The 21,636-nt window shown below is 41.6% G+C and overlaps 1 protein-coding gene across 1 annotated transcript; it reads left to right on the top strand.

The window, feature by feature from the left end:
* The first annotated feature begins 15,336 nt into the window (after positions 1-15,336).
* Positions 15,337-20,059, top strand: LOC133152349 (uncharacterized). The gene is made up of 2 exons (XM_061275884.1): positions 15,337-16,298; positions 18,199-20,059. The coding sequence occupies exons 1-2, from the start codon at positions 15,776-15,778 to the stop codon at positions 18,279-18,281; spliced, it is 606 nt and encodes a 201-aa protein (XP_061131868.1). The 5' UTR covers positions 15,337-15,775; the 3' UTR covers positions 18,282-20,059.
* Positions 20,060-21,636: the final 1,577 nt, after the last annotated feature.

Below are 21,636 nucleotides of genomic sequence, written 5' to 3'. Positions count from 1 at the left end.
AAAATGGTCATGCGTGACGTTGTGAGTAATGCGCTCAATAGTTTGGCATAAGCGGCCAGCTCCCTGCTAAGCAATAATCATATTTGATCATATTTTATAATTTTGCTTTGTGTTTTCAACATGTCTCCTTATATATGACTCAAACCGAATTTATGCAAATTAGAATTACTTTATACACCCTACAAATAAGGCGAAAGACCGGGAGGCTACCTAACTAATGCAAAAATAAATATATATCAGCGCCAGTAATATGGTGCTGTCAATATTTGTATATAAGAATGCCTCAGTGGCCGACCTAAAAAAGTTGACATTTAATTTAGTGATTGATTTAATATGACTGCTGAAAGTTAGTTCTGAATCCCAAAATAGTGGTCCACTAATTGTAGACTTTTCATCACGATTGTGTTAATCTCTTTTGAGATGTGTAATTGTTTTGCTTCGCCTATTGTCTTCCTCTACTCAAGCAGCTGCTCCCTGCCGGACCTTTGAGAGTGGCACCAGCTTTTGCGTGTTGTCTTTCATAATTGGCGAATGCTACTTAGGAGCATCTGAGGCCCGCCCATGTGTTCCTCACTGACTCTTGTCCAAAAGAAAGGATTATGATTATAATACCCTGCAAAATCTCTATGGCGGTCTTGGAAGAGAGGAGAACCCCGCCGTTCTCTGATTTTCTTCATCTGCCTTGACGCTCACTTCAGGCCAGACCGAGAACCGCGTCGAGAAACCGTGAAGGAACGCTATGCGTGTGTCACGGCTGCCGGCTGAGGCGGGACCCTCTCCGAGATTGACTCTCACCTATTTAATGAAGCAAAGTTGATGGACAGACATTTTTCGGATCCATGTTCACGCCCCGCTGCAACGAATCGAGTGGGACCGAAATACCGTGAGTGTGTATTTCACTTGACGACCTGTGCACCAGCGTGAATATTATGGGAAGATGGAGGCTGGGGCAGAAGTTTGTGCAAAACAGCACTCCAGGAGGAGAACTGTCCAGCATGGCTTGGAGGACCAAAAAAGGGTGAGTTCTCCTTTTTGTGTGTAAGATCTCACACTGTGAATATATTTGCAAAGAAATATCTTTTTCAAAGAAGTCAACATGAACCAGAAAGCTAACTGAGGAGAAGGTATGACGGGATAAATTCCAAACTAAAACGGTGGTGAAAGCATGAAGAATCTCTGAGGTCGTCTCGTGACGCTTTGCGGTTGTGTAGGATTACTTGGGCCTTCCACCAAGATGGATGAAGTGGCTCCTTTTCTCCTTTTCAGCTTTGCTCGGCATTTTCCACGCTGTTGAATGTGATGCCCGTTGTCGTTTGAATTATTATTAATAATTTCTACCGTAATTTCCGGACTATAAATCGCAGGTTTTTTCATAGTTTGGGTGGGGGGGGGGGGCGACTTATACTCAGGAGCGACTTATACACATATATATGTTTTTTTTTCTCACTTTTTGGGCACTTTTTATGGCTGGTGCGACTTATACTCCGGTGCGACTTATAGTCCGAAAATTACGGTAGTTTGGGTCCTTTTCCCTTTTTTATGTGCAGTATATTGTGCTTATGTTTGGGTGTGGCCTCTACGCGTTGCTGTTGTAGTCGCTGAAATTATCGATCTGTTTGTGAAATTAATCACCTGGGAATATGTCCAACATGAATTTGAAGTGGCGCTTCCAAAAAGCCGAGCATCCGCAGATGCAAAAATGACACAAGCGTTTGTGTCCTGTGTTCTCCGAGGCTTGATATTTATGTAATCCCAGCCAAAGTGGCTTTGCGGTGTTACCATGGTGACCAAACCTAATACCATTCACAAATTGAGTTTTTGCCCTTCTCGTACGCTCAATGAGTTATCCGCAGCGACACGTGTCGTTTCCTTTTGAAGCCTCGCGGCCTCCTCAAAAGCGAGATGAGGTCTGACACGGGAATTAGACCGGGCCGATGCTCACCTGAGCCAAGTCAATTGAAAGAGCCAATATGGCAGATTGTATATTATCGGAGTATTACGAGAGGTTTCATATGCCCTGACAATTACCTCGACTGCGTGAGTTCAAGATTCTATACGTGATACCGGCACCGGTGCATGGTAATTGGATTTTGTTCACTTTGTGGCTTTCCTGGCTCCACTGCGCCGCACAATCATTTTTTTCGAAGTAGCAATCATGGACAGCAAAGAATGTCGAAACATCTCACTGGGTGACATCAAGGCTTTAGATATGATCCGACGCTCTCACTTGGTAGTCCATTCGCATCTTCAAACCTCTTCAGATAACCTCGACAATAGAGTGTTGGAAAGTTTAAATAGATTTCTTCTCATAACAAACGCACCCTATATTACATTTGAGTCAGTTTGAAATTGCTAATTTTAGCGTACATTAGCTGAGTAACGAAGATATTGTTCTGGAAATTCAAATAAAATGTGACTGCTCATTAAGTGGTGTTCAATGGGTGAGTTTTCTGAGAATAATGAGATGTACCGTAAATGGATGTGCCGCTGACTGCTTGGCTCTCCTAAAATGCGAAGAATTGCAATACTGGCACAGAATACTGCAGTATTCTGGATTTCTTTTTTTGCTCATATCCTTATAGTCAGAGGAGCTTCCTGTTAGTGATGATGTGGATGGAAATGGCTGATCAAAATTAGCATTCGCTAAACCACTGTGTCAAACTCGAGGCCCCGGGGGCCAGATACGGCCCACCACATCATTTTATGTGGCCCGTGAAGACAAATTGTGCATTGAATTCATATTGATTACTCTTTGAGCAGCTCTGCATTTTTAGTAAGAATCCGCTGCCAATTGTCGGCCAAAGCTTTAGTCATTGGTTGGATTGTGGCCTAGAAAGGGAAAGCTTTGAGGGAGCTGACAATTTGTCATTGAGAAGGGCTTGATTGATTGATTGTCTTGTGCTATCTGAAACTAATTCAAGCAAAGAACCTGGCGAGTGTTTTTAGCCTTTCCAAAAGTGACATACTGGTTTGTAATAGATAAAAGTTTTTGGCTAATTTTGTATTCAAATTGCATAAACATGCCCCCCCTCCCAGGAAAACAAGTGTTCCTTAACGCATTCCTTGCAAAGCAGGCAGCTGCAAAAAGAGAGCGAGCCAGCGTTTGTTTTGCTGAAAGACAACGTTAGCCCATTCATGCAGCACTGACAAGTGTTGGGGGGCTTTGGACGCGGGTCAGTGGGCGGAGGTGGGACCCCAGTTGGAGCGTTGGGGGTGGGGTGGGGTGAGATGCTGCAGTCGGGAGGCCGCTCGGCCCCTCTAAAGCCATCTGGCCGTCACCCTGCGCTCTGAGGGAGGATGAAGGACAGGTGGCTGAGACCAGGATGCTTTTTGTGCTTGACTTTTGCAAATCAAAATGATTGCCTCATAGAGACGTACTAACGTTTATAAAACGGGGTCTATAGTCACCGGCATTAGAAAGAAGTTAATTTTTTTTTTTTAAATAAGCATTTTCAGGACAAAAGTCAGTCAGAAGCGTCATATAAATATATATATATATACTATTATTATATTATATAATAATATATATATATATTAATAATAATATAAAATAATAATATTTTATATATATATATATAAAATAATATATATAAATATATATATTATTTATTATTATCATCATCATTCTTTAAATTGTTTAAATATTTTTTTATACATGTATATATATATTTTTATTTTTTATTTTTGAATAACATACTCGGTGGCAGTTTCCAATGTTCTATTTCCGTGAGTGTGTCGAGTGTGAGCAGAGAAATGCTGCTGTGAGCGATGCACCCAGCAGGGTGTGTGATGGTCCGGCTCACTCTGCTGGAAAAGAAGTCAACTCAGAGTTTTAAATAGCTTAGACAAAAAAAAAAAAGTAGTTTACGGTGTTACAACTCAAATCCTGTATTTCCTCCTTTTAAGGACAACGTGTCGAACTCGATTCATGAATTTGCATGCTTGTAAACATGGGGGAAAAAAAAGCTTCATTTTTTTGTAATTGTAGTTATTCCAGATGTGAGGAAGCTAGCATTTCTGTTTGGAATAAATATGAATATATTATAACTTCCCGTTGATGTCTTATTTGATATTTCTATTACATTGGATCTGGCCATCTTGAGGATTAGCCCCAGGAGGTCATTCCGAGCTGGGCAAATTGTTAGCCCTTGCATGATTTTTGCAGACATCCTGTAATTGAGTCATTTGGTTCCTCGGGGAGCACTAAGCTCGGCATTAGAACACATCATTGTCATGTGACTCCATCTGAAGCAATCAATTGAAATGAATGGCACATTTTAGCTTCGTAATTGTAGAAGGATTTGGAGCATTCCTTTGGATTTTTTTTTTTTTTTACAGCTCCTCCTATCAGACGGCAGAATATTGCATCATATGTGCAGCTGAGAATCAATATAATAATCTCCATCACAGCCTTGACAACCCTGCAGACCAAAACGATCTCAGTGAATATGTGCTCTGCGTTCCTAATTTCAATGACTTCCTCCTCAACCTGGCCCTCACGTGACCTTTGCCATTGCAATAACGAGGCTATATTGTTACCATGGAGACACGTTCTTATTGTCCAGACTGGGAGGAGACAACGGATCCCCATATTATGTTGACTTGAATTCGGGTCGGCTTCACCTCGCCGTCTCTTCCACGACGACCCCCAGTCTCGTATCAATTACGCACATAATCAATAGAGGCCCTCTGCTGTTATTGATCCAGGTGTGTCGTATGCACAGCTGCCGGGCTAGACTGTAGCCTCCGGCTTGAAGTCAAAGACCAAGCGAAAGGTTCTTGATCACTAACACCTGGTTCCTCTCCGCCTTCTCCAAGACGGATGTGAGAACCAGAAGATCAAGGGGATCAACGAGATCGTCGGTGCCTTGTCCTTTCCATAGCGCAAACTCGTCAGTCTTCGTGAGGTTATACCAAAGGCAGCCCCAACTGATGATTATTTTAACCCCGCCCCCTTTGACAGAATCTCAAATAAAAGCAGGTTGAACTTGCTTTCCATCGGATCAAATTCTGCTTTGGGCTTTTATTTGGCTGCTCGGATGTTCAGCCTGAGGTCATTCAACATGGTGCCGAAGGACGTCGCCGTCATGCAACCTTAGCTCTTAATGGAAGTCTTATGAGTCTTTACTTATGCACGCCACAAACCACACACACATAGACACACACGATGCATCCCCATTCACGATCAGTTGCTTTATTTTTAACTATCAGTATGATAGTGCTTATAGTCTCACCACCATCTCATTACAAAGCACTTTGGTGACCTTAAATGCTTTTAAGCCTTTTTACAATTAATTCTAATTGACATTCAGAGGTTGTGTGGAGGTGTGCGTTCGTATAAACAGCGATCACAGTTTGTGGGGATCAATGAGAAGAGTGAATGAGAACTCCGATTGATAGCATCGAGAGTTGTAGCTGATCAAATATTAATCCAGGAAGCAAGCAAAGAATGCCTGATTCGGCCGTCCTTCCTGGTTGATTGATAATTGGGGAACATGTTCTTCCAAAACCGAGGCAAATCATTTTAATATAAATGACTGTAATGATCTCAATGTCACGTATGCAATTTTGTGAAATATGTTTGCAATTTGCTGGCATGCCAGATGTGGATCTCATTAAGATCATTAGTTAAGCCACAAGACCAGAGTCCCGTGGTAAATAGTCTGGAATGTATGCAAACACCCTTGCTGATACTTCGAATAATGAAATAGAATCACGGTATTAGATCTGAGCAGCAAGTACATGCTTTTCCATCATAAAACCTTAATTAATTATATACAATATTTTTATCTTTCGCAACGGTCGCTTAATTATGATAAATGGCTACGCAGTCTAACGTGTCGGTCGCGGCCAATGTTTGCACAAATATTGATCTAAACGAGCATAGCTTCCTTGAGTAATTAATTTACATGAAGGCAACATCAGTGCACAGCAGCATTAGTGATTTACAGTTTTGTTTGGTCAGGCGGAGACAAATGCATTAATAAGCAGCACAACTGTGGCAAAATATTATTTATTGGCTTTGGTGTCTTCAATTCCCAATTTTTTTTTTTTTGCGTCTATGGTTAAAAACCTTAGAAAAAAACAAGAGCTTCTCTCTCCAGCGGTACAGGTTGGCTGAAGCGGCAAAGTGAGGCTTTTGACCTCCTGGAGCTGCGCTGATAACGGCTCCAATGATGGCGTCTGGTCTGACTCAGAAGCTCAGATGTCGGCCTCCCTTGATGCATTGTGCAGACTGAGATAAAACTCAAAGCACTTCAACACGCAAATGTGCAACGGCAGCATGTTGTTGTTGAGTTGGGAGCAAACGTGTGCTTTGTAGGTTTAAATCTTCACAGCAGCAGCAGCATACTGGTTAAAAAAATAATATAAAAATACATAAAAAGAATATAAAATTAAATACCGTAATTTTCGGACTATAAATCGCGTTTTTTTCATAGTTTGGGTGGGGGGGCGACTTATACTCAGGAGCGACTTATATACATATATATGTTTTTTTTTCGCTTTTTTTGGCTGGTGCGACTTATAGTCCGAAAATTACGGTACACATTTTTAGGCTACTTAATTTATGCATGATATAAAAATATAAATAATATAAATATTTAATAAATATATATAAATAGATCAATATAAATAATATATAGAAAAGATAAATATATAAATAAAATAATAAATAAAAATAAATACACATTTTTAGCTGACTTCATTTATACATATAGCAAATTAAATGTCATATTTTTTCTATACACTCGTTTTCTAGCTAGACTCGATTCATACTGGAGAAGACTTCTTGTCCGTTGAGGACACTCAGTCAAGGTCACATTGGACTCGGGAGCTTTTGCCAAAATCAAAGGCCTCTGCCTCTTCAGGAAAGCAAATGAGGCCGTTCAGATTTTGCTTTTCTCAATTTGGCCTTTGGTGAGCGCTTGTGCTTCAAGGTTCTCCAGCTCAAGACTGCAAGCAGTTCTTTTCCAGGTTTAATGCTCAATTCACAAGAGAGCTTGGGCATGCGCAGATGTCTGTCCATACGTGTTGTGTGAGGGAAAAGCAAAATCCATTTATCACAACATGCACTGGGGTCAGCCTTCCGTCCAGGTCTTCGCTAATGAAGAACACAATCGAGCCAATGAGAACTTGGTTCCGCCGCGGCTGCCTCTACTGGCAGCCAATCAAAGCTGCGGCGTTCAGCGGAGCGATGGGTAGAATTGATGAGAGGTGTAAGCCCCCGGTGAAGGATCACCGCAAGCTGCCCGAGATAAGGAGCGGGAAACACTCTGCTCCATGGAAATGCAATAAAGCCCGAGCCGTATCTCAGCGTTGGGTTTGCGATAACGGTCCCGTTGTGGCGTATGGAAAACAGCCCATTCAAATGCAGTGCGAAATGCTTCACCTCCACCATCGCAAAGGTGTGAATGCATGAGGGATGCAATATTTCTTTCTGTTCACATAGAAGATGGTGATGAGGGACAAGTAGCATTTGTCGAAGTGAAAACAAATTGTAACAACCCAGCTAGTGTTTAGATGAATGATTTCTTAGTGGAATATGAATTAAACAGGCAGAATCAACTTGTTTTTATCCATCTCATTGGGCGGCCATTTTGCCACTAGCTGTCCACTGAAAATGACATCACAGTTGCCAGGTCACAACCAATCACGGCTCAATTTTTTTTTTTTTGTAATATGTTCTGTGCAACCCAACTAGTGTTAAGATGAATGATTTCTTTGTGGAATATAAATTAAACTTGTTTTTATCCATCTCATTAAGCGGCCATTTTGCCACTAGCTGTCCACTGAAAATGACATCACAGGTCACAACCAATCACGGCTCAGCTTCAGAAAACTGGTGAGCCGTGATGAAATGATCCAAACAGCGTGGGAGATTTAACAAATGGAAGATTGCTTGTTCGGTTTCTTTTTCCTTCGCTGATCCCGCGTAATTTATTGAACCTCCGTCGCTCCTGACTTTGTGTCATGATTAGATATTTCCGCAGCCGATGCCTGGCAAGGGAGCATCTTAATTGGCAATTTCATGAATGCAATTCAATCTTTTATTCATCATGTTCAGGTGCATTGGGAGAGATTTGGCTTTTTTTTTTTTTACCATTAACATGCAGAAATCACATTTAAAGGTCAGCACGTCTGTAATTACATTGCGGAACCAAAAAAAAAACTAAATTTTTAAACTACGCTACGGGACTGTTTTCATTCATTGTGAAAATCTCAGCTGTCCTTAAATGCACCACGGTGATGTAACAACGGGGCAAGCAGCTTCAAGTCAACCTGAGTTCACCCCCGAAGTTCTTGTGTCATCCGCCCAACGTTTCATCCAAACCTTTGAACGTTAAACCACAAAAGCTGGAGTTGGAAGTAGAAGATCAAACCAACTCTTGTGGAGGCGTTAAATTGACAGTCTTGCCATTTGTTTTCCAAACACGCTCAGATATGCCCCAAAGATGAAAAGCTTCATCTTGATAAGCGCCTGATGCTTTTTCTCGATTCAATTGAAATCATTGACCGCCGTTTTATAACATGGTTGAGCACATTCTGCCGTTATAGCCACCTTGTTTATCTCGCGCAGACAAATGTGAATAATAATTTTCACATGTCCACTCCAGCAGCCCACAAGACCTTTGCCAAAGATAAGTGAAGACATTGATATGTAAATCGAGGAGAGCGGAGCCAAATGGCATGTGGGGAGGAAAAGGCACGAATGGCTGAGGAGAGGTTCCAAATTGATTTTTCCGCCGATGCACTTTTACTCATCTCAAGTGACCCAGGTGTGCAATTTCCATGCACGTGCTGTGCCTGTGATTGACGACATTGCGAGAGAACATTTACACACGGTTTCTAGAATTTGCATGTGGCGAAGTTTTTTTTTAGCTGTTAGTGCAAACTTGACATCACTGATATCAATTAAGACGTTTGAAATTTTTTCTTAGCTGCGTTTTGATCCTTTTTAGCCGGACAAGCTAATTCCAACCTTTTCATGGGTTATCGTAAATTCCTCCCAACTTCCCCCGCCAATTAGCATTCTACTGTTCTTTCCCTACTTTGACTCTTTCTATCTGTGTAGGCCATTCACGTTTATGAAGAGCTTTGTTTGCCCTCACCATTGATTTCCCGCGAGCGACTCGGTGTGAACAAGCCCCCCAGGCTCCTCACCCTGTTCCACTGATTTACACACTGCAGTAGTATAATGTTTTTGAAACATGCCCACTTCATACGGGCTAATAGGACACATGCTGGCAGCGGGGGAGTTGGACACCTGGCTGAGGGGTTAACATTTCGATGAATCGGCCATGTTTGAAAGCCGGCTTGGGATTCGACACACATGGACACAGGCGATGGTTAGATTTTAGAAATGTTTTTTTCTCACTCCCTTAAAAAAAAAAAAAAAAATCCCTTCAAGTAGGCTCGGTAATAAAAAAAAAAAATGAAAGGAAAGTTGGACCAACTCAAAATTTCAAGGCAACAAAATATTTGACGTTTTGCTGATTGTCTTTCCTGCATATTCAACAAAAATAAGCTTTTCCAGAACTATGGTTAAATAATAAGATAGAAGTAAAAACAACTCAGCAAATTATTTATGGAGGAAACAGCTTGCTTGTTTTGTTGTGCTTACAATATTTTACATTTTAAACCCAAATGACTGTTTTAGCCTTAAAAACAAAGCATTCCAATGTCCCATGTGACAATGTGACTCCCATCATCTGACTTTTCTATCTTCTGATTTAGTCAAACAGGAACCACCCCTCATCCGCTAAATAATAAATAGGCTTATTATTAGTCAGTATCGGAAAAAAAATCACATCTAATGAAGACATTGTGAAGTCCTCTGAAGTGTCTGCTCCATTACTTGCGTGCTTGTCTTTGAGTTGGTTTCCCATGAAGTGTCTCTGCCCGTGTTTCTTTTTCGGAGCAAAGAGGCCACATTAAAGGAAACCACATCCATTGTTTGCTCGCCCGAGCGTAATCACGTATTCATGTTCTGCCATCACAGTGTCGGCCGTGCGTGTCAGCAGAGAGGCTCTCGGTTTTATTCGGAGACACAATGTGTGCTTGGAAAACCAAAGTGTCTAGCTTGCAAATGCATGAGCCAAAGTCTAGCTCTGGATTTCCTGGCTTGTCTTCTGCTTTGGTATCTGCTCATCGCTTTGTCGTCTTTCTTCGCCCCCCCGAGGTAATTGTGGCGACCCAGACAGTGTAACCTTCTCGGAATATCAACACGGTCTTAATGCCATCTCCTCCAGACTCTCCAGAGAGTTGGGAAAGGGAAGGACCCCGTAGATTGAGCTGAAGGCAGATCAAGATGTCGATAGCGCTGGTTGGAGGGCCGCGTAACACGCTTCAATCCTGCTCTGCGCTTACCAAAGCAAACACATCGTTTTTTCCCTCATTTCTGTCTCAAGTAGATTTAAAAAAAAAATATATATATTATTATTTGATTTTATTTATTTATTTATTTATTTATTTATTTATTTATTTATTTATTTATTTATTTATTTATTTATTTATTTATTTTATTCCTTTATCATTCCTCCTGAAAAGCAAATCTTTTTCAAGTTTAGCATCCGTTGTATTTCTCTCCTGTAAAAATAGTTTGTCTCTTTAAAACTAAATTATATCAGGGGCATCATTTTTATTTTTTTTCCCCAACTGCGTCTTTTATAACACTCACACTAATTGGGCCTTTTTTTGGAGGGATGGGTCAAAGTCTCTACTTTCCATTGGAAGCAATAACCACATTCAGCTGATAAACCCTTTGAGCAGCAGTCAATGAATGTGTGCACGTGTGATCCGGCCATTGAACGGACCAGCTCGGCAACAATAAGGCAAGCATCCTCGAAAGCTCATCTTCTTCATGAATAATGAAACGAGCGTCATAAAAACCTCATCCCTCGCTCGTGCAGCGCCTTTCCTGCGCTGGCTGCCCCATTATATATTTATCATGGGGGTCCCTGGAAGTGTCTGCTCTGCACTGGGCAGGTGACGCCAGTCCTCCATTGGCAAGGCTTTCATTTTCCTACACAATGTCATCTTGTTGATGTAGTTCCTTTTTCTCAGTGACATTTGTGCATATCGAGGACAATTACATTGACCAAGGGAATCTTTCCACTCTTTGTATGCCGACTATTTCCACCAACACCCCCCAGGTAGATGTTAAAATGCTTTCAGTCGTTTCTTATGAAAATGTCATCCGACGTAATTAGATTGCTGTTTTATATGCAATAACAATCCTTGTTGGCAGTGATGTCAACTTTCTTTACAACAGGCAGCAGTTTGGCAGAGAGAAATTTTCTCTCAAAAAACATTTGAGCTGTTTATTGCCATGCAAAGTTGAAGTTTGCTGCTAAGCCAGACATCAACTAAATAGAATGACACTTTTTGTATTAAAAATAACCGCACAGTTGAAACTTTGTCCAGTAATTCAAACAAACGGTGCATCAACACATGCAGACAGACAATATGACACTCAGACACATATTGTTTATCCTCTGCAAAACATTGAACACATTTCAAATCTGAGCTGCCCACTCGCACAATATACCAACAGAGTACAACAATGCATGTATTTGTTTCGTCAGTCATCTTACATTTATCTTAGTGTGTCACAGAGCCCACAATTTTCCGCTTTTCATTCCTCTGTTTGAAGAAGCCGTCACTCCACATTCTCCCGTCACGTTAATTGTACGTTGTCGTGGCTGTCTTCTCGAGATGTTTCATCTGCAGCTGCACGCCGTGCACTTCATGTTGTCAGCGTGTCTTTACAGTGCAATTGTCTTTATGTTGTGCTGTTAAAAATCCCCTCAGCGTTCCATTGTGAGCGACCGATTTTCATGTCACAGTGTGTTTCCCGAATTGTGCTTTTTTTTCCTTTGTTTGTATTTCCCTGAGCCCTCGAGCACTCTCGTTGTGCGAGTGTGTGGGAGGTCGGCGGATGCCGGTGTGGGTGTCGGAGCAGGTGGTATACCTTAGGGTTGGCACTGCACGCTTGCAATTATTTGAAAGAAACTCGAGCTGCTGGCAGAATCGAATTCCTCTGAACTCATATGGTTCCAATTATCCGCAGTGAGAAAGCACGTTGACGTGGGTTTGTTTGGCGTTCTGAGAGTTTTTATTATATTTATTTTATTGTGTACATTTATATATACACTACCGTTCAAAAGTTTGGGGTCACAAAATTGTTTGGGTAACCCCAAACTTTTGAACGGTAGTGTAAATATTATTATAATAAAATATTATGAATGAAATATTGTAAATTATATCTTATATTTGTATAAGATTATATATAATCTTCAAATATAAGTATACACATATATTATAAGATTTTTTACACAGAAGATTATATATATAATCTATAAATAATTATCTAAATAAATATATACACTACCGTTCAAAAGTTTGGGGTCACCCAAACAATTTTGTGACCCCAAACTTTTGAACGGTAGTGTATATAAATTAAATAATAAAATGAAAATATTAAATGAAAAAAATAATACACAATAAATACCACCACTACCAAATAATAATAATAAATAATAAGAAGAAGAAAAAAGAATAATTAAATAAAATATATATTTTTTATTCATATATTAAAGTTTATATTATATTTGTATTAGTGTACAATAAGTGTAAGTTTCAGTTCCCGGCTATTCCCCGCAGAAATCAGGAATCCTCTGATGTTCTTCATCCTCCATTTGTCATCGATCACAAGCTTTTCTAAGCCATGCATGCCCATTTGGATGTGATTGAAGCCTCATTAAATGTGACAGGTTAGCATCCCGTATGCAGTCTGGACCAGTCTAGCCAGCCGAGTGGATGACAAATTTTGGTGGAAGCCATAAATAAGAAAAGAAGGCACAGTACGTGCTAAATAAACTCTGCCCGGTGGGGGGTTCACGTTTGGTTAAGGTGGACGAGATGAAGCGGAAAGGAAAAAATATGGGGATGGGGGGGAGGGCGTTCATTTCCACTTGTTTGATATGTTAATACGCAACATCTTACGTGACTAAAAAAAGATGGGTGTCCTTATGGAATATAAATTGTCATTGCCCACGGCATTGTGCTCTCAGTTTGTCTGCCCATCTTATGACGGCAATATTTTTTTTTTTCCTGGACGCAAGGACAAAAAAAAATGTGGGGAAGTCATAGTGGGCCTTACCACTTTTTTAGCCTGACGCTGATCATGAGAAATATCTCTAAATCAAAAGTTTAAACCCAAACCTTTGGAAAAGATTGTGTTTGCATCACAGCATACTGATACACTATCAGGAATATCAGAATTGCAGATTCGATTCCTCACATTTGAGTTTTTGTTTCCATAACGACATCATTTCACTCCCACTGCTGATTTAGTTTTTTTTCCCAAGTCTAAATGCCCGTTGGCTGCTAAAATGAGAGTTTCGGCTCCACCTACACACTGTGTACATAGCGTCGACGTATATTGGGGAGGCCCATGCCTACTGTTTTTAATCAGCGCTAATGTGAAAGAATGGAAAGTGTTGGAGTGGCATTTCTGGCCACTCCAGAAGGAGAAGCAAGCAAAGAGAGAAGGGGGCGGAATCTCATTAGGCATAAGGTGAGTATGTTTTCAATGGATTTAGAGGGCAGTGATGTTAGACTTTCAATTCAATTGAATATATTTCACTTGCAAGATTCAACATGTACATTTAGAGGCAGGTAGGTGTTCCACATGATGGAAAGCCACGAGATGTGGAAACGTGAAGCAGCTTTCCTAGCTGGGCTGGGCTGGGCTGGGCTGATTGTGCGCCTCACCAGCAGAGAGTTTACAGCCTCGGCGCTGCGCTGAACTTGCCTTTTATTGCACACATTCCTTACGAGTCCCAGGATTCCTCTTCCAGGAACGCTGCTATTGGATTTTTACTCGTTTTTCCCTGATAAAAATGTGATTTTTGTGGGCTGTATACAATTTTATGACTCCTTATTGCATCGCTAAATTCTTCAGAACAAGCATCCATTTATATATACCGTATTTTACGGACTATAAGGCGCACCTAAAAACCTAAAATCTTCTCAAAAGCCGACAGTGCGCTTTATAGTCCAGTGCGCCTTATATATGGACCAAATTCCTAAATTCAAACTGGCCCAAAGCATTGTGTCATGAAATCAAGCATAAGTGGCTTGCTGAAGACTATGAATCATAAATCAAAAAGACTATGGATCATTATTCTGTGATTATAAAGTCATTTGTTGCATCTGAAGTTGAAATAAAAAAGATAAAATGGAGAATGATTTGATTTGGATTAAAAATCTGACATGATGCATTAATGGTGCGCCTTATAGTCCGGTGCACCTTATGTAAGGACAACGTTTTAAAATGGGCCATTCATTGAAGGTGCGCCTTATAGTCCGGTGCACCTTATAGTCCGGAAAATACGGTATATATATTTTCATTTTATTTAGAAAAGTTTGGTACAGAAAATGGGTGGGAGGATGGATTCAGATTTTATTTCTTTAATTTTTTCATTTATTTACGTGTGTGACGACATCATCTTTTTGACTTCCTTGCAGCCTCCACAGCTTTGCATATATTAAAACCATTCAAAGTCAGATACGTTGGGTCCACCAGTCAGAATATTTAAAAAGAAATAAAACAACCGTGTGTGTTTATTTCATATGATAATGAGTACTGTGACATGATTTGTAGTTATTCACATTTTGGCCATCTGTGAGCGCACACATGTATATGCATATTTATTCAGCTCAACGCGCACACACACAAAGATTTGCCACACAGCTGAGGGCGGCAGCTGGTCTCCATATCCTGGTGTTTGTGTCTTGGGGGGGTTCAGGTGGGGGCGACGCTGGTCTGCTGGCACTCCATCTGACTGGAGACGCTTTAGCAGTCGGGATTAAGGGATCAGCGTGAGTGTCTGACAAACATTGGATTAGCCTTGTAATCTTGGCCTTGACGGTCCGGTCCTCTATGTTCCACCTTTTCACACACCTCTGGAGATTTATGACAGACGGGAGACCTTTCTCATTTTGCTGTTTGTGATTGACTGGCAAACGTTACGGGGGCGTGCCCGACCTCTCACCCAAAGTCAGCTATGGATCATTCTTATGAAGTCTCTATTTTTTCCATCCGTTTCTTTCTAGAAACATTTTTTGGTCTTGGTGTGGCTTGTTGTTTTGTAATAATACCCAAGATGGCAGCCAGAGCTGGCAGATGTTTCTTTTTTTGTTTGGAGTTATGTTTGCTATCTGCCTCCTGAGGGATTTGCTGAGATCTTTGGCACACAGCGGTGACTGGCTGAAATATTGCATATTTGCTCGTTGGGGTGTGTTTGTGTAACGGTTCCGCAGAGCTATATTTATACGTGTTATGTATTGACTTGGAAGTGTTGTTTCTCGTTTGCATATTGCATTGTTTGGTATGCTCTACTTTTTGTTGCCCTTCTCCGTGCGGTGTGGAGGTGTGATTGGTCAGCGGATGAATATCATTGTGATGAGGCTTGTTCAGGAAATAAAAACACGCTAACAAAAGTAACGTGAATCTGTGCTCTTTACAAAGGTTATGTAAGAGAATAAACATAACAAAATTGGCGACGAGACTTAAAAAGGACCCTACAAATGCGGAGGTGGACCGGACACAAGTGAATAGTGCTTCATGGACTTGGTTGTGTGGACGTAAGTTTCGTCTGCTCGCCCCGAATTCTGCTCTGATCAAGCAAGCCGGAGGTGAGGACGGGTGTCGCTCAGGACCAAGGTAAAAGTGAACGGACGCCAAGAAAAGTGAAAAAAAAATAATAAAATGTCCGGAATCTTGGGAAATATGGACATATTTGACAGTTCGGTAGAAGACTGGACAACTTATGTGGAAAGAGTTGAGCAGTACTGCCTAGCTAATGAGATACAGGACGAAAGAAAAGTAGCTGTCCTACTCAGTGTCATGGGCGCCAAAATGTATAACTTACTCCGCAGCCTGGTCGCCCCAGCTAAACCGGCAGACAAAACATTTGATGAAATAATGCAGATAATGAAAAGTCATCTAAACCCAGCTCCATTGGTGATTGCTGAGCGCTTTAGATTTCACAAGAGAAACCAGTCAAGGACGGAGACGGTGTCAGAGTACATCGCAGAACTGAGGAAACTGGCCGAACACTGTCAGTTCAGAGACGGACTTTCAGATGCTCTGAGGGACAGGTTCGTGTGCGGGCTGCACAACGAGAGCATTCAGAAACGGCTTTTGACGGAGGACAAACTCACCTTGCAACGAGCAGTGGAAATAGCTGTTTCAGCGGAGACAGCAGCAAGGGATGCGACGGAGCTTCAAGGTAAAAACGCAGCCACAAGCTCTGTGTTTAAACTGCACACCAAACGGCATAATACCAAAGCAAAGCCCTGTTTCAGATGCGGTAAACAGTCACATGACCCCGCAGAGTGTTGGTTTAAGGATAAAGACTGCCGACAATGTGATAGAAGAGGGCACATACAGAAGATGTGTAAATTAAAGTACAGTAATGCAAAAGATAAACACAATATAAGAAAAGGACAAAAATTGCACAAAGTAGCACAGACAGATTCTGACAGTTCAAGTGAGGAAGAATTGGCTTGTTTAGGGCTGTGTGCTACAGAAGAGAATGACGGTGATGTGATTTGGCTGACACCAAAAATTAATGGAGTGCCATTAAAAATGGAACTGGACACAGGGTCAGCACTGTCGATCATATCATTCAACGACTACAAGAAAATGTTCCCAGACACTAAACTGTCACGCACCAGTGTAAAACTGAAGACATACACAGGAGAAAAGGTTGCACCACTGGGAAAACTCAAAGTGAAAGTGAAATACAGAAACCAAAAGTGCAATCTTGAGCTGTTCGTCCTTAAAGAGGGAGGTGTACCACTATTTGGTCGTAGATGGCTACGACAAATCAAGCTTAACTGGCATGAAATAAAGTCCATGCACATAGCCTCCAAACAGCTCACAGACATGAAGTTAACTGAGATACTGGATAAACATGCACATGTGTTCAGCGAAGGCATAGGAACAATGAAACACATCAAAGCACGTCTCGAGCTGGAAGAAGGTGCAAAAGCAAAGTTTCATAAAGCACGCCCTGTTCCATATGCGCTACGCCCAAAAGTTGAAGCTGAGCTGCAAAATCTCATGGATCAAGGAATAGTATCCAAAGTGGACTGGTCTGAGTGGGCTACACCAATCGTACCTGTTGCCAAGAAATCTTCAGACAAAGTGCGCATTTGTGGTGATTTCAAAGTAACTGTTAACCCTGTCATGCATGCAGACCAGTATCCACTCCCTCGCATCGATGACATTTTTGCATCTCTAGCAAATGGTGAGCACTTCACAAAGATTGACCTCGCACAAGCATATCTACAGATGGAAATGGATGAAAGTTCACGCAAGTACCTCACCATAAATACTCACAAAGGACTATACCAATACAACCGGCTTGTATTTGGTATTACAAGTGCCCCTGCGATATGGCAACGTGCAATGGACCAAGTGCTACAAGGAATCCCAGGTACTCAATGTTACTTGGATGATATTATTGTTACTGGTTGGGACAAAGATTCACACTTGCAAAACTTGAATGCAGTTCTAACAAAACTGGAAGAATATGGTCTAAAAGCAAACAAAAAGAAATGTGAGTTTTTCAAGGAGTCCATTGAGTATTGTGGACACAAAATAGACAAGCACGGACTTCACAAAACGCAAGACAAAATTGAAGCTGTAGTAAAATCTCCACAACCAGAAAATGTCAGCCAGTTACGCTCATTTCTTGGCCTTGTTAACTATTATCACAAGTTTTTGCCAAACCTTTCCACTGTGCTGCACCCACTGAATGCACTACTGCACCAAAAGGCAAAGTGGGACTGGACTAAAGACTGTGAACAGGCATTTACAAAGGCAAAGGAACTCATTATTTCAGACAAGGTGCTCACACACTTTGATCCAAAGCTTCCCCTATGTCTAGCCTGTGACGCTTCACCTTATGGCATTGGTGCAGTTCTATCTCACAAAATGACTGATGGCTCTGAACGCCCCATTGCCTTTGCATCACGCTCTTTATCACCAGCAGAGCGTAATTATGCACAGATTGACAGAGAAGCTTTAAGCTTAGTGTGGGGTGTTAAGAAGTTTAACCAATACCTGTATGGAAAACACTTCATGCTGATTACAGATCACCAGCCTCTTGTTTCCATTTTCAGTCCAAAGAAAGGTGTTCCTGCTATGGCTGCCGCTCGTTTACAACGTTGGGCTCTCTTTCTTGGAGCACACACCTATACCATAGACTATAAAGGGACGAAACTACACGGAAATGCAGATGGTCTCTCTCGCCTTCCTCAACCACTGACAGAGAAGGCTACTGATCCTGCTTTAAATCTTCACATGCTGCAAATGGAACCACTTCCGGTGACTTGCGCTCAAATAAGCAAAGAAACAAGAAACGACCCTCTGCTATCTCGAGTGTATGACTTAACTGTTAATGGCTGGCCAATGCATGCAGATACTGAACTTAAGGACTATTTCACCAGAAAAGACCAACTTACTGTGTCCCAAGGATGTGTCCTGTGGGGGTCACGCGTTGTTGTACCTCCCAAACTGCGATCCAAAGTTCTAAACTCGCTGCATGATGGGCACATGGGGGTAGTTAAGATGAAGAGTCTTGCTAGAAGTTATGTGTGGTGGCCTGGCCTTGACAACCAAATTGAAACTCTGGTCAAAACATGCAGAGGATGTCACCAGACTCAGCGCTCACCTCAGATTGCCCCTGTCCACACTTGGGAATGGCCTGTTGCCCCATGGCAACGCGTTCACATTGACTATGCTGGACCTTTCATGGATCACATGTTCCTTATTGTGGTCGACGCTCATTCGAAATGGCCCGAGGTTTTCACTGTAAAGAAAGCAACTACAACTGTAACAGTGAACCAGTTACAGATGCTTTTTGCACGTACAGGATACCCTCTTCAGCTTGTAAGTGACAATGGTACCCAGTTTACTAGTGAGGAGTTTCAGATCTTCCTGAAAAGCAACGGAATAAAACACCTTACTTCTGCTCCTCACCACCCTGCGACGAATGGACTTGCTGAACGTTTTGTACAAACTTTCAAACAGTCGATGAAAGCCAGTAGGAGGGAGGAAGTTCCACTACAGCAGAAAATCGCCAACTTTCTGCTAGCCTACAGAAACACTCCACATACTACTACTGGACAGTCACCTGCAATGTTGTTCATGGGAAGAAACCTAAGATCTCGTTTAGATCTCCTGAAACCGGACATCCGAGAACATGTTTCAAACAGACAATGTTCACCAACTCAATTACAAAGGAAACTAAGATCATTTGACATCGGACAAAAAGTATTGGCAAGAGACTATCGTAACCAAGGCGACAAATGGCAACATGCGGAAATTTTGACACAAACTGGACCACTCTCATATACAGTGAGTGTTGAGCCTAATGTCGTCTGGCGCAGACATGTTGATCAACTTTTGGACGCATCACCTGGAAATGCCGCTACTCAAACTACCACACCTACTGTCCCACAAAACCCTAAGGACAGTACACCAGCCTCTGACATCACCCCTGAGGAAAACATGTCCACACCGGAGATAATGGACATACACAAACCAATGACAAACCTACCTGATCCTCCTGGACGCAGATATCCTGAGAGGGTTCGCAAACCACCAGACAGACTTGATTTATAAATGTTGAAAGGAAACAAATGTTCTTTAAAAGAAAAAAAAAAAAAAAGTTGTTAATATTTGATGTTGAAAATTGTTGTGAATTTTGAAATGCCTCTAAAAAGAAAAGTATACACTTAATAGCACATAGAAACATAGTACTTATATTTTTTTTATTTGATGATTATTGGTGCATCAAAGCTGGAAGAGAGGAATTGTTATGTATTGACTTGGAAGTGTTGTTTCTCGTTTGCATATTGCATTGTTTGGTATGCTCTACTTTTTGTTGCCCTTCTCCGTGCGGTGTGGAGGTGTGATTGGTCAGCGGATGAATATCATTGTGATGAGGCTTGTTCAGGAAATAAAAACACGCTAACAAAAGTAACGTGAATCTGTGCTCTTTACAAAGGTTATGTAAGAGAATAAACATAACAATACGACACGGGCAATTAGCACCCTGCGGGGATCTTGATAGTGTGCTTGACAGTGATGCGGCCGGGACGCGGCTGTCAGCTGGGTTGATGAGTAAATAGCTGGCAAAAGGGATCATTTGGTCATTTGGGAGGCGCTGCATAGACAAAGCCTGTCTCGCCAAAAATTTGGAGTGATTTCTATTGTTCAAATTTGACTACCGTATTTTCCGGACTATAAATCACAGTTTTTTTTTTCATAGTTTGACCAGCGGTGCAATTTATACTCAGGAGCGATTTATGTGTGGAATTATTAACACATTGTATCATTCACACTAAACCGCTAGCGCTCTAGGCCTGTGGAATAATTGGAACTGCAACTGATGATGAGTCTGACGTAAGCGACATAGACGAGGAAGCGCCATATCTTTTATTTCCGGGGTTAGCTGAGTTGTTTGTAAGTGACGCAGAGGATGAAGATTTCGTTGGATTTAATGATTGACACAGATAGTTTGATAAACTTGTTAGCATGTTATTTATGCTATAGTTGTTTGTGTAACGTTAGCATACCGTACCGTTCAGCCTGTTGTTGCCTATTCTATTTTTATTTTAAATTGCCTTTCAATATGACATGACTGTTCTTGGTGTTGTATTTTATCAACTACATTCCCCCCAAAAATGCGACTTATACTCGGTGCGACTTATATATGTATTTTTCTTCTTTGCGACTTATACTCTAGACAATACAGTACTTTTGCCTTCCTTTCCCTCAATGGGATTGTGGAAGGAAGAAGCAGCCCGCCTGAAACGACAGGGCCCTTTAACGGTGATGATTTGAAACCCGTGTGATGGGCAAATGGGAAGGCATTGGCCTGTAGCACCAAAATGACGGCTGGCCTCATAGCACCAAAGTGCTCCCATTACCCCGGCTGATGGAGAATGGCTTTCACGTGGACGTGACAAGATGACGCCCAAAGCAAGATCAGATGTGATATGGCCATTTAATAAGAACGGCGCACAGGAAGATAAACGGAGTCAATAAGACAAAGTGAGTAAACAAAGCGAAGGTGTTTCATCACTGTCGCGTTAATGCATTCCACTAAGACACAATCTGTCCCATCTGACTTTGAATGCGAGGCAAAGCACAGCCAGGGTACATTTAGGAAAAGTTTTAAAGTGGGGGTCCCCCAATGCCGGAGATCGGAGGTTCGATCCCTGGCCATTGTGACCATTTCGAAGTATCCTTCAAATCAACTCAGGCTCTTTTGTACAATGTTGTAATTCAGGAGTGGAAGGCTGCCTAGCAAGCAAAGCTTCCATGGCCTTTGTTTCTTTGTCACGGGCTAATGAAGCCCCCTCGGAGAAGTCGAGTCCTCCGAAGGCCCGCCGTAGCTACAGATCTTTTATGCTCGCTTGCAAAAATATGAATAAATCTGACTCACGGATACGACTGTTGAAGCTACTCTCAGATCTTCCCCGAAACGACTGAAGTAGGAGAGTAGTCTCGTCGCCGGACTAAATAATGGAACTATTGACCGTTGTTTTTAC

This window comes from Syngnathus typhle, linkage group LG4 (genome assembly GCF_033458585.1).
Source record: "Syngnathus typhle isolate RoL2023-S1 ecotype Sweden linkage group LG4, RoL_Styp_1.0, whole genome shotgun sequence".
NCBI classification, from domain to species: Eukaryota; Metazoa; Chordata; class Actinopteri; order Syngnathiformes; family Syngnathidae; genus Syngnathus; species Syngnathus typhle.
The sequence above is the reverse complement of the archived record's forward strand: the minus strand, read 5'-3'. Positions and strand labels throughout refer to the sequence as shown.

Coding starts and splice junctions, on each gene's coding strand:
- LOC133152349 (XM_061275884.1), top strand. CDS start 15,776: ATGTCCGGAATCTTGGGAAATATGGACATATTTGACAGTTCGGTAGAA. Junction 16,299..18,198: donor GGATGCGACGGAGCTTCAAG/GTAAAAACGCAG, acceptor TTCCATTTTCAG/TCCAAAGAAAGGTGTTCCTG.